We start from the raw sequence: 12340 nt of genomic DNA, 5'->3' as shown, positions 1-12340 counted from the left end.
CATCTTTACTCCCAAGTACACGTAACTGAAGTCTGTACGCGCCACCACCAGATGTGACCATCCTTATCAGCACGAGTCAAGCCTTTTGCCGTAGCGCCAAGGTACCTTAAAGGCGTGGAATTGCGCTCGTGAACTTGTCTTAGAAAGAAGAGACTACAATTCCCCAGCCTTGTCTACTGTTTCTTAACTCTTCATGTTCGTTCAAAGCTTCCTATAAATCAACGCTACTTGTATATACCTTGATGTCGTCATCTTAATCTGATTCACCAAGTGGTTCTGTCTAATGAAACTACTGAACAGAGCACCAGAAGAGCGATAGTTTGGTAGTTGAGATGGTTGATTGAACAAGTAATCGAGGCATAAGGCCGAACTATATGCCCAAGATAATTGGGATGGCTGGGGCATTACATAATGTTTAATAGAAACTACCACCATATGGAAGAGGTTCAAGACTCAAGTGACCGAGAGATGTGATGGGTGGGATTCAGGAACACGACGATGGCTTCGAGGCGCATTACAGATTAATTTGTGTGTATTGTTGTTAGAGTGAGCGGGAGGGTGTCTCTCGGTCAACTGCAAAAGCCGGAAGTATGCTGTGTTCTTTGTGGCTCCTACAAGCAGCAGAACTACGCCAACAAGAGTCATAAAAGTGCCTGCTAGGCGTATACTGCTAGCGTTTCAGGCCGAAGATTTCTACGCTAACTTTAGTTGTAGTTGTCGAGCAATTGCAAGATCTCGCTGCGCCTTAATTCCTAGTATTTCGACTGACTGAGAGGATGTGCATGAAGGGATCGCCATATTACAGTAAGAGAAAGCACGGTAGGTATTGTATCCGGCAATGCTATATTTCACTACTGGTACCGAATCAATTCTGAGTACGGCAGACGGCAACGTGATGGCTGATTGAAATTCTGCATTCGAACCAGGTCAACGACGACACCCTAGGTATCTTAGCCGTGCCTAACAACACCTCTATCCCTATCGGTCACTAGCTAAGTCTATCTGCTAATGATACCCCGAGTACCTCTTATGCGACATGCATGACCCCTCTCTTCTAGTAGACGTAAAAGTTGATGGCCTCGTTGTCCTGTGCCCGGATCTTCTTGTTGTCCCTCTGCAGTACCACTCGAATGACCCAAGCAACGATTACCACGCCCGCAGAAAACCCCGCAGAAGCATACAATGCTTTGCTGAAACGAGGCGCATCGCTGTCGGGCCACAAGTATGGTGTGTACACAAACGACAAGTTTCCGAGAGTATTCACGATCGCGATCACGGCAGTTTTCTTCTCGTCAGTTTGCCCGAGAACAGAGGCTGCCCAGGACAGATTGATGTTGTTGACGCCGTATGTTGCACCGACAAATAGGATGATGGCGAAGTACCGCGCGCCAATGTTGAGGGACGCAGTTCCAACGATAAAGCCAATGATGGCGATAAGTTTGGAAACCGAAATATGCCATGTACGTTCGTTAAAGCGGCCTGAAGACCAGGAAACAGCGACGGAAGTGAAGACTGCGATGAGGTAGGGTGGGCAAGTCAAGACGAGGGTGACGGTGGTGCTGAAGCCTAGGGTGGCGACAGCAGAAGGGAGGAAATTCTTGAAGCCGTTGGCCGAAAGATGGAGGTTCTGCATCAAGGCAAAAAGCCATGTGCGGTAGTCGCAGCACGCTTCGCGGAGACCTGTCCAGGTGCTGACCTTCGCTGTACGACCAGTAGTATCACGGAAAATTCTGCCGTGTGCCAGCTCTCTTTCGGGTTGTGTGAGCCATCTGGTTTCGAGGGGCGCGTTGGGCAACATAAAGTACGCCAAAACAGCTGCTCCGACTGCAAGCTGGTTAGTATGACTTTGCAAATGCTAACACTCAAAATGCTTACCCGTGACCACACCCTGGATGATGAACAACCACCGCCAACCCTCCAAGCCATGCTTCCCGTCAAGGCCCGCAAATACTCCAGCTGCAATCAGACCGGAAAATGAGCTAGCAAGCAAGTTTCCCGTATAGAAGATACTCATTCTGGTCGCGGATTCTTTGCGGTTGTAGAACGCGCTAATCAAGTACACGCCGCCGGGGTAGAATGGCGCTTCGGTGATACCCAGGACGAATCTGTCATCTGTTAACCGACGGTGGCAGGATCGAAAGCGGCAGAACTCACCTGCAAGCAAGCATGCCCTTGTAATCCTTGACAATAGCCATTAGTGTCGATACAACAGCCCATGCCAACATCCAACCAGACATGTAATACGCGGGCTTGATGCGGGTGAGTAGCATGTTTGATGGGACCTGCCCAACGAGATATCTGTGTTGCAATTTAGTAGGAGGTGCAGCTGACCAGAAGATAGTATGACTTACCCCACAAAGAAGATGCTCACGCAGGTGTTGTACTGGGTGCCATGCAGACCGATGTCTTTGTCGAGGCCGTTGAGTTTGCCATTCACAATCGCGTTTCGATCCATAAAATTGAGGAAATACCTATTAAACATTAGCGGCATCGTATGAAGGGTAATAATAGACTTAAATTAGCCACAGCGTTGGAATGATGTGCCAGTCTAGCTTTCGCACAAGGGCTATCTCCTCAGGACTTGACTTGGCCGCCGCGCCGAACTTGTCGAGTTCAACATGCTGTGGCTTGTCATCGTGCTCGGCCACGCTAATGGTATCGAACTGCTCCACATCGTTCTTCAACTTGGTCACGGGGGGTTGAGAAGCCATAATATCGCTCGGGAAAGGGCGAGGACGGTTGACGCTCTATGTTGGCTGCAGCGAAGGTTTTATGCCAATTTGTCGTCTTCTCTTCTTTTCTCTTACTTGTGGATTTTGTTGTCATGGATCAGCGGGGTACTTCCCCATGGGGGGTTTGAGTATAGAGTGATAAGCATTTGTATAAGCGGGGAAATGCATGGCAAAGGAACGGCCCCGGTTTATCGTTGGTGATCGTGCGACGATGCGTGGAGTCGTGACTGGCACAAGACCGGGACTTTGGACGTTATCGAGGTGTTGCCGCTAGGTACAGTCTAGGTTTAGGATACATCGTCGACATTGGTGGTAAATTCCAAAGCCACAGAACCTTAGGAAGCCTGTGTGGTGAAGCAGCTCGGGTACCGGTTCCGCGACATGGTGCATCTCTATCCGACGAGTGACTTAGCCCCCTCTCCATAAAGATACCATACGACTCGACACCAGCGACAAAATATTTCCGGTCATATGCGTCCGATCGTTCATGGTACCATCTCTTTAAATTTTGTTGATCTGTCCAAATCATGTCTTCCACAACCACGATGACAGAAGAAGCGCCTGCCGAGGTATCTATTATCGCCGAGAACAGCGCCGAAATCCTCACTCTGGACGAATTGATCAGGCGACGCGCATCTGAGCTGCGAGGTTCAACAATCTTTGGGTATCCAAAAGAAGGTCTATTAGATTACGAAGAGCACTCGGCCCAAGCTGTGGACAGATACGTGGATGCCGCAGCAGCCGTCCTGCAGAAAAGAGGACTCAAACCAGTCGTCAGTACACCCTCTTCTCCAAAAAATTACTTTTGAAATTATTTCCTCCAATGTGTGTACTTCATACTCAAGTGTTGAGAATCTTACAATTGATAAGAATGTGGTGAGCTGGCCCAAGCGTTCAACAAATTCTAATCACGTGCGCAGGATTCAACCCTTGAGAAAGCTCCTGTCGTCGGCATCCTCGCGCATTCGAGTCTGCATTTCATCATCACACTCCTGGGTCTAAGTAGACTGGGTTATGCCAGCCTCTTACTCTCGACTCGACTTGCAAGCCCGGCGATACTCCGCTTGTTGGAGCTAGCAGAATGCGATACCATCTTGACCACATCAACCTTCCACCCGGTGTTGGCAGAGGTACAGGCTGAACGCAAAGTAACTCTGTTGGAATCTTTGGGACGAGAAGACTACTATGGAGTGGACGCACCCGTATTCTCCCGGGCTTACGATCCGGAAACAGAGAACCCCAAGGTTGCTGTGATTATTCATTCCTCAGGATCCACCGGCCTACCAAAGCCGATCTATCTCACAAATCGCAGCTGCATCGCCGCTTTCTCGGCAAACTTGGACAGAAGAGCGTTGATGACACAGCCTCTCTTCCACAGTTTTGGCTTCTACGAGACATTCAGGTCGATGTACTCTGGAAAGCCTATGTATTACGTGAATTATTCGTTGCCCATCACCAAGCAAAACTTGACCGCAATCATCGGCCATGTCAAGCCGGACCTGTTCTTCGCCGTCCCATATGTTCTGAAACTGTTGGGGGAGTCGGAAGAGGGCATTCGGGCTCTCGCTAATATTGATATCGTCATGTATGGTGGCAGTGCCTGTCCAGACGACCTTGGTGACATGCTCGTCAAGAACGGGGTAAACCTGGTGGCAAACTATGGCGCGTAAGTTGTCGAAAGCTGCAAGACTTATAGGTCTCAACTAACACATGCCAGAACGGAGACCAGCAGGCTGATGACATCTGTCCGGCCAGCAGGGGACCTAGCATGGAACTACCTTCGCATTCTACCGAAAGTGAAGCAGTATGTATTGATGGACGAGCTCGCACCAGGAATCCACGAGTGTGTCGCACTCGATGGGTTGAAGTCGAAGAGCACCATCAACTCAGATGACCCCCCAAGATCATTCCGCACAAAGGACCTGTTCATGCGCCATCCAGACAACCCAGACTTCTGGAAGTTTGTCTCAAGACTGGACGACAGACTGACACTGGTGAACGGCGAAAAGGTCCTTCCCATACCCATCGAAGGCCGTATACGCCAAGAAGGCCTCGTCAAGGAAGCAGTTGTTTTTGGCGATGCAAAGACTGTTCCTGGCCTTCTGATAGTCAAGGCCGACAACGCAGCAGACATGTCTGACGAAGAATTCTTGCAAGCAATCTGGCCAGCTGTCGAGGACGCTAATGCTCGCGCTGAGAGCTTCTCCCGCGTCCCACAAGAGCTGGTTGTTGTGCTTCCCGCCGCAACTATCTACGCTTGCACAGACAAGGGTACTTTCATTCGTGCCCAAGTGTACGAGCAGTTCAAAGAACAGATCAACACCGCATACACAAATTTCGAAAGCGATGCTGATGAAGGTGGCACAATAGCTCTGCCACTGCCTGAGCTCGAACAGCATCTACTTCAGAGATTCCGCGAACATCTTGGTGTTGAGCTGCCGTCGACAGAGACTGACTTCTTCGCTTACGGCGTCGACAGCTTACAGGGCATGAAGATGTGGAGCTTGATGAAGAAGGAGCTTGATCTCGGTGGCAGGCAATCCCAAGTAGGGCAGAATGTTCTCTACGAAACAGGGAATATCGCAGCGCTCGCCCGCTTCTTGGACGGACTGCGCACTGGAAACGAAGAGGCGGCGCAAGATCAGCAACAAGTGATGCGTGATCTGATCGCCAAGCACTCTTCTTTCAAGAAGTTTGAGAGGGAGAAGTCGAAGGAGGTAGTGGTAAGCAAGCTCTGACCCACATAACATGGTGCGAATCTAACTGTCTGGCAGGTCTTGACCGGTGCTACTGGAGGACTGGGTGCACACCTTCTCGCACAACTAGTACGAGATCCCAACGTGTCAACAGTATGGGCATTAGTCCGCGCATCATCCGACCACGCCGCGCTGGAAAGAACGCTGAAAAGCCTCTCATCCCGCGATCTCTACCTCACCGCCGAAGAGTCCCGCAAAGTCATCGCCGTGCCCTCTGATCTCAGCAAGCCGGACTTTGGCCTCGGGCCCTCGCGCCTCGAGGACCTGCGATCGAGTCTCACCCTAGTCATCCACAGTGCCTGGGCCGTCAACTTCAACATCTCAGTCTCGAGCTTCGAAGACCAACACATCAAAGCCATTCCCAACTTCATCAACCTCTGCCAGTCCACCACCCACGGCTCGCCCGCCCGCTTCTTCTTCTGCTCCTCCGTCTCCTCTGCCGCCGCCACACCGCGCCCGGGCTCCGTCCCCGAAACCCCCGTCAAGGACATCGCACACGTCCAGGGAACAGGGTACGCGCGCTCCAAGTTCGTCGCCGAGCACATCGTGCGCAACGCAGCCCACGACGCGGGCGCCAGCGCACGCGTCCTGCGCATCGGCCAGCTCATCGGCGACAGCAAAGCCGGCGAGTGGAACACCACCGAGGGCATCCCGCTGATGATTCAAACGGCCGAGACGCTCGGCGCGCTGCCCGCCCTCGACGAGGAAATGTCCTGGCTGCCCGTCGACTACGCCGCCTCTATCATCCGCGATGTGTGCGCTGCCGGCAATGCAAACCCAGATCTCGTCTACCACGTCCTGAACCCCACGCGCTTCCACTGGACGCGCGATATGCTGCCTGCGCTTGCCGCGGCGGGCTTGCAGTTCAAGACGCTGCCGACGGATCAGTGGATGGATCGGCTGCGCAATTCGGATAGAGACCCCAAGACGAATCCGCCGATTAAGCTGCTCGATTGGTTTGAGAGTAAGTATGGGCCCAAGGCGTCGACGGTGAAGAAGGGCGCGTTGGAGTACGAGACGACGGAGACGAGGAAGGATAGCGAGACGATAGGGAGCGTACCTGATGTTACGGATAAGGCGTATGTGAAGATGGTTGTTGAGCGGCTGAGGAGGCATTGGGATGCGTGAGCGTTTCTTACATGTTTACTACCTACTAGGACTTGAGAGTCGCTGAATAGAGCTGCGCGTATCGATAGATTCACTCGTCACTGTAGATCGAGTGGAATGGTATAGATGGCAGATACCAGCAATGGTACCGTTTCACGAATAGATTCTCGTCACGTCATACCTTGCATGTGAAAACCTCAGGTCATACTCTTGTCTTTCATGAGCTCTACAACATTCCATCACCAGACACATCGACATCATTGTACATCCACTCTTCACCACTCCCCTCCTCAACAAACAAACATTTCTTCAGCCCCCCATCCTCAAGCACAGACACCACCGCCCGATCCACAACTCCCATCGCCCACATCACCACCCTGACGCCCAGATTCTCCGTCTTCCCCTGTATGAAGACCGGTGCCGTATTATCAACGGGCTGATTCAAGAACGTGAGGCCGAGGTCGTCAAGCATATCTGTCGGTGACTCATCTGATGCTGACGCTTGGGCGGGGCTGGGAAGGCGGAGGAAGGAAGACAGGTTCTCGTCGATGAAGGTGTACGTTTCTGCGTCTTCGATGCCGTCTTCCAGTGCGGGAAGAGGGTAGGTTGCCATGAGTGCGTGGATGAAGGATGGCGAAGAGGTGTCTTGGGCAGGGGGTGGGGTTGCTAAGGCCAGGGCAAGGAACGTAGTGAGGAGGAGTGCCCATATCAAGCCCTCGTCTTCTGGCCCAGAGAGATCATGCTCTGAGAGGCCGGCGGTGAATTGTGAGGCGTGAGTGGGGAAAGAGGACTGCAGGGCTGCTAGGGCGTTGACTGGAGATAGTAAACGAGGTTGGTCGGGGGAACGCAGGTTGTTGATCACAGCACTGAGCTCGAGACGAATGGAGTGAATGATTTTGGCTTGTCCATCGCGGTAGATCTTCGCGTATCTCTGTTTATCGGTCTTTGGTTCGAGGTCGATGGTTAGTGGGAGGGTGGCGCATCGCTGGGAGATGGCTTGGTGTAACAACGTTAGGACTTGCAGTGTTATTCTTGCGCCTGGGCGCTCGATGTTGATTGACTGTACGTCGATGTCCAGAGCGAGCATGCACTGTATGAAGAAGAAATGCACGATGTAGGGCGGGATACCACGGAAGAAAGGTATGTGGTTATCGTAGCGTCCGAAAGGGTGATCTTTGGCGCGCAGAAAGTGTTGTTCCTTGTTTGGGTCTGTAGTCAAGAAAGATGTTGACATGCCGAAAGGTACATTCTTCGGATCTAACAAACCCATTTCCTGCGCATACTCCTGGAGCATAGGCGGAAAGGCGAGTTTCAAGGCAAATTGCTCAATAGGGTTGTCTGCGAGACAGAAACCGTACCCGAGGAGTAGCTCATCATTCTGCTTTGGAGCATAGTTGTTAAACAGCTCCTCACCCGGACCGAAGGTGGCACCATCAAGACACTTCAGAGTAAAAGAGCGATGAGGCTGGAAGTCCCATTCTACTTTGGCCGAGACAGAGTGGTTTAGAATGTCGACAACTGGGAAGAGGATCGGTATCGTTTCCTGATCAGGAAGGATATGTGTGGATATGAACGCGCGTGAGGTGAAGATTGTGGCAGCCCATAGGAGCAGATCCCTGATCTTCGTTAGCATATTGCCCACTGACAGTCGGTATAAGATTTTGAAACATGACAAGGGATGCGATAGGTTGTATCGGGCTTAGGAATGCGATAGGACGTATCGGGCTTATGGATACAGGATGTTGCATCGCTGTCTTGTCTCAGTGCCACGACGAGTTACTGCTCCACAAAACGTGGCAAGGCCACCTTCGTTGTGCGGGGACGTGGTCATGCATAGGTCTCACTCGTTTCGATTTGTGAGGGTGATAGGTAAACTTACAAGTGGATTTCGTCAGCCGTTGCGATTCCAACCTCTCTCATGACACCTACAGCCTGCTCCCATTGCTTATGCATATCTGCCTTTCTCTCTTTGGTTGCAGGTGCTAAACTGGTGCCTGCTAGGAAAGAGACGTCATGCTCATCGAACCACAGCGGAGTGGTCATGCTCTCCGGTCCCGGCAGACAAGCAATGTAAGCATACCATGGCGATTCCTTGCCCTTCTTACGCTGTTCAATCAAAAGGAGATACGTGAGTATGTGATCAGGGATCTTTCCTCGGCACTGCTGCAGGGGACTTGTGACTGGGATAAGTTCTTTTTGAGTTGGATCTAGGTTCAGACAAGAGAGAGTAAGCCTTAGGGGGCAGGACGCCACATTTGGCGAGCTCAGCGGTCTCAAAGCTTGCATGTGGAAGCCGCGCGCATGGCTAAACAAAATATGTACATCGGGACTGAGCCAGCCGCCTTGATGAGTATACCACTGTATCAGCTCTTCAGCTAATGGATGAGTACTGACGCTTTCTTCTGATCGTTGACGTGTGTTGATTGTATCGTCTTGATTCGGGGGTTGACGTTGATCTGATGACATGACGGAGCTTGCTGACGAGAGCCTTCTCGAGTCGGGAAGTTTCTATTCGTCCGCAACGGCGGTCAGAGTTGAGGTTGCGCTAAAAGTCGACAAGGGGCCGACCAAAGTTTGTGTTCCACGATGCACAGCTAGCGAGAGCTCGGCTGTGGCTGACAAAAATCTTCACGGAAGACGGGACTCAACGGAGCCGATTGCAAAGCAGAATCGAAAATTGAAGCCAGGATGCTGTCAAAAGGCGATCTGGCACGGGACCACCAATTGCAGCACGAGTGAAGGGTGCGGTGTGGAATGCAAGTTGAGATCGAGAGTCGTCTGTGGAAGGTGCGCACCGTTTTCCCCCAGATGTTTGGACAGTCGCGTATCTGCTCGCTTGCTAAATAAGGCTATCCCAGTGTTTCATTGATTCTCTTGCCGCTCGAACACTTCGGCCCGTACCCATGAGCCTTTCGTTCGAGTGTATCCAGGGACATCGAGCAAGCAATCAGGTTTTGTAGAATTAAACAATGATCCAAGCAGGGGTGACCACCGGGCGTGTACTTCAAACTCGTGCATCCAGTCGGATACAAGCGGACATTATGTAGCCTGCTGTAACACAGCCCTCTACTGACAGCTGGCCTGGCCATGAGGCTTCCGCTGACGGAGAACGGGAGGTCCGATGGCGTTGTCATGGCGAGGCATCCAGCTACGTAAACGCAGCTGAATGAGGAGTTTAGCTGCGAGAAGCGAGAGTCTAGTCAAATGAGCATCTGAAACAAGCTAAGTGACCAATCAAAGCAGTCCATGCTTCACGATGCACACCGGGGAGCGGACGGTTAGGAATGCCGGCCTGGGCTGATGAAGCCTCGTGCACAAGGCCAACGGACAAAAGAATGGCTCTGGCTTAACAAGGGAAGTTTCTTTCAGCCAAGTGAAGAGACGCGATGCTGCTCTTCATTATCCATCCTCTCTCCTGCTCACACCTAGCCTGACAGACATCGACGCATAGCATTATTGTAAATTGTAATTGGCTCTCCTAACCCTGCCTACGATCAATCGTCTTTTTAGCTGTGGCTTGTAAGTCCGCCTGTGCAATTGCGTATTCCTCAAACACGACGGCCGCACGTCCCCTCGGCGCCCTCCTGTCATTCATCTTAAGGCACGCCGTCGCCGTCCAGGCTGAGGGGCGGCGTGCTGATGCTCCCCTATTATTTGCTGTTTCTTCATCCACGAGGCTACATATACTCACCAAGCTCCCAGCATGTCGAGCCCAGCGCTGTAGCCAAAGTAGAGTTATGCTTGCCTTGTTGACACCCGATACCGCTGTCCCCAAACTTACGCCAACGCCGACACCCTCTCCTTCGCCGACAACAAATGTTGGCTACCTTGCCCAGATGCCTCTCGCTCTTCTAGGATCCTACTTGCGAGGCCAGACACCATCGCCGTCGCCGGTGGACCAGACTGCAAGCATTGTCGACTCAGCAGCCAATACGCTTGGCACAACAACACCGCAAAAACATGTCATGACTGCAGCCTCCCACATTCCTTCACGCCCTGCATCGTCCAGCAGCAGTGCCGTCACCGACGACAAACCCAAGAAACGTGCCCCTCGCGCAAAGACATGCTATATCCTAGCACAACCACCACCAACCGTTAACCCATACTCGAGACTGCACATTCGTCCCAAGGTCGTCCTACAGCTGCACCAAGTCCTCGCCTCCGAACGTCCCAAGCCCGTGTACGAGGTTATCCCCTTCTCGCTTCTCGAGGCCCGATCCACACGACGTCTGGCCCCGGCCTTCAACACCAGAGAAAGGCTGGGACACAACGACTTGCTGATTGTCAAGGCAGAGGAGTATGGAAGCAAGAGTGAGAAGACAAGGTCGGACGACGAGAGGTGGGGATCGAGAGACGTCATAGGTGTTATCTGCCCTGGCAAGGGCGAGAAGGGTGCACCAGGGAAGACAGAAATATGTATGAATGACGGGAAAAGCCGCTGGGAGGTGACTAGTCTACCTAATGGTGGCTACGAGTTCAACACCACAAACGAACACGGCCTCGCACTCAAAGCACGATGGGTCCTCAAACCTGCTCCCTCGCGTCGCTGGTCAGGCGCGTCAGCTGCTTCGCAACCTTCAGCAGGCCTCGAGGACAACAAGAAGTTCACCTTCAGCACCATCAGCTCCGACTCGAGACGCCATCCCATAATTGCGACCATGACCCGCACCCGTCTAGACGTGCTGGATTCGTATGCGATACCGCTGACAACGTCACCATCGACGCCCAGCCTGATTTCTTCCGCGCAGGAGCCAGTCCTTACACCTGCCAGCATCGACATGGACTCTTTCATAGACAACGCCACCGACCGCCCACCCACCACGACCGACGACGCATTGCGACAGTTCATTGTCGCATCTGGAATCTGGGTCATCGCCAAAACCTGGTCCCCAGACTACTCCGCCGTCTTGCCCCCTACTTCCACGCCATACACCTCAACATCTCGCCCGTCGTGCAACCGCACAGTATCCATGTCGACCCTGGTCACCTCCCGTCCCCCGTCTCCCTCATCCACCTGTGACGAGAAGCGCCGCTCTTTTCCTAAGCTCCTCAAAACAGGCACACGGAGATTGAGTTTCGACGCCCCTGATTCTCCCATGTCAATCAAAACCGCGGTCCCTTCTTCTCCCGTTGTAAAGACACGCCCACGCCGTGCTAGAACTATCGACACAACGAACCTCCACAGCATGAGCGGCAGCATGCGGAAACGCTACGCCCTTGCGTTCGACAACAACACACTCCCTGAAACGGAAGAGGAGAAACAAAGCAAGCGCAGCATCGAATTGCTACGAATAAAAGAACTGGCCCTCCCATCTATGCTCGAACGACCTTCCGTCGAAATATCAGCACTCGAAACTAAACCCATCCCTACCCCAGCCGCCACTCCTCTCCCGCCGCCGTCGCCAACACCCCCCGTCTCCGACCCCTCGCGAGCCCGCAAAACTCAATCCGCATACAACCCTATCACTACAGCCGGCATGTGGGATTCCGGCATCACCGAGGGTCCGGGCCTTAAGAAACGCCCAACGAGCATGTTCGTCATCAACGAGCGGAAGCGAAAGCAGGAGAAGAAGCGCGGCAGGGGCAAAGAGATGGAGATTGTAGTCAAGGAGAAGACAGAGTCCGACTACGGATCCAAGGCGAAGAACGACTGGATGCGCTTCAAGAAAAGCGTCAAGGGCCTGTTCAGGAAATCTACTTGTTGAACATGCATGGGAGATGAAGATGAAGATGAAGTTGAAGATG

General features: G+C 52.6%; 4 protein-coding genes across 4 annotated transcripts; 2 read left to right on the top strand and 2 right to left on the bottom strand.

The window, feature by feature from the left end:
- Positions 1-1054: 1054 nt before the first annotated feature.
- Positions 1055-2711, bottom strand: P153DRAFT_356208 (MFS transporter-like protein; the record flags this gene model as incomplete). Its single annotated transcript, XM_033666631.1, has 5 exons — positions 1055-1824; positions 1876-2105; positions 2155-2298; positions 2352-2471; positions 2587-2711. 5 exons carry the CDS (start codon positions 2709-2711, stop codon positions 1055-1057), a joined length of 1389 nt encoding a protein of 462 aa, XP_033524830.1.
- A 548-nt stretch (positions 2712-3259) lies between these two features.
- On the top strand, positions 3260-6770 carry P153DRAFT_338247 (acetyl-CoA synthetase-like protein; the record flags this gene model as incomplete). The annotated part of the gene is made up of 4 exons (XM_033665775.1): positions 3260-3505; positions 3653-4398; positions 4450-5455; positions 5507-6770. The coding sequence occupies 4 exons, from the start codon at positions 3260-3262 to the stop codon at positions 6614-6616; spliced, it is 3108 nt and encodes a 1035-aa protein (XP_033524829.1). The 3' UTR covers positions 6617-6770.
- A 25-nt stretch (positions 6771-6795) lies between these two features.
- P153DRAFT_422350 (SET domain-containing protein) lies at positions 6796-9474 on the bottom strand. Its single transcript, XM_033672363.1, has 2 exons — positions 8475-9474; positions 6796-8211 (listed from the first exon to the last, which is right to left on the bottom strand). The coding sequence occupies exons 1-2, from the start codon at positions 9059-9061 to the stop codon at positions 6822-6824; spliced, it is 1977 nt and encodes a 658-aa protein (XP_033524828.1). The 5' UTR covers positions 9062-9474; the 3' UTR covers positions 6796-6821.
- A 957-nt stretch (positions 9475-10431) lies between these two features.
- Positions 10432-12300, top strand: P153DRAFT_289190 (uncharacterized protein; the record flags this gene model as incomplete). The annotated part of the gene is made up of 2 exons (XM_033663640.1): positions 10432-11693; positions 11787-12300. The coding sequence occupies 2 exons, from the start codon at positions 10432-10434 to the stop codon at positions 12298-12300; spliced, it is 1776 nt and encodes a 591-aa protein (XP_033524827.1).
- Positions 12301-12340: the final 40 nt, after the last annotated feature.

Source organism: Dothidotthia symphoricarpi (genome assembly GCF_010015815.1).
Source record: "Dothidotthia symphoricarpi CBS 119687 unplaced genomic scaffold P153scaffold_8, whole genome shotgun sequence".
NCBI classification, from domain to species: domain Eukaryota; kingdom Fungi; phylum Ascomycota; class Dothideomycetes; order Pleosporales; family Dothidotthiaceae; genus Dothidotthia; species Dothidotthia symphoricarpi.
This window is presented reverse-complemented; position numbering and strand designations above follow the sequence as displayed.

Bases quoted from the DNA above. Each gene is read 5' to 3' on its own strand.
- P153DRAFT_422350 (XM_033672363.1), bottom strand. From the start codon at position 9,061: ATGTCATCAGATCAACGTCAACCCCCGAATCAAGACGATACAATCAAC. The intron at 8,212-8,474 runs GTAAGTTTACCT...AACGAAGATCAG, and splicing joins ACGGCTGACGAAATCCACTT to GGATCTGCTCCTATGGGCTG.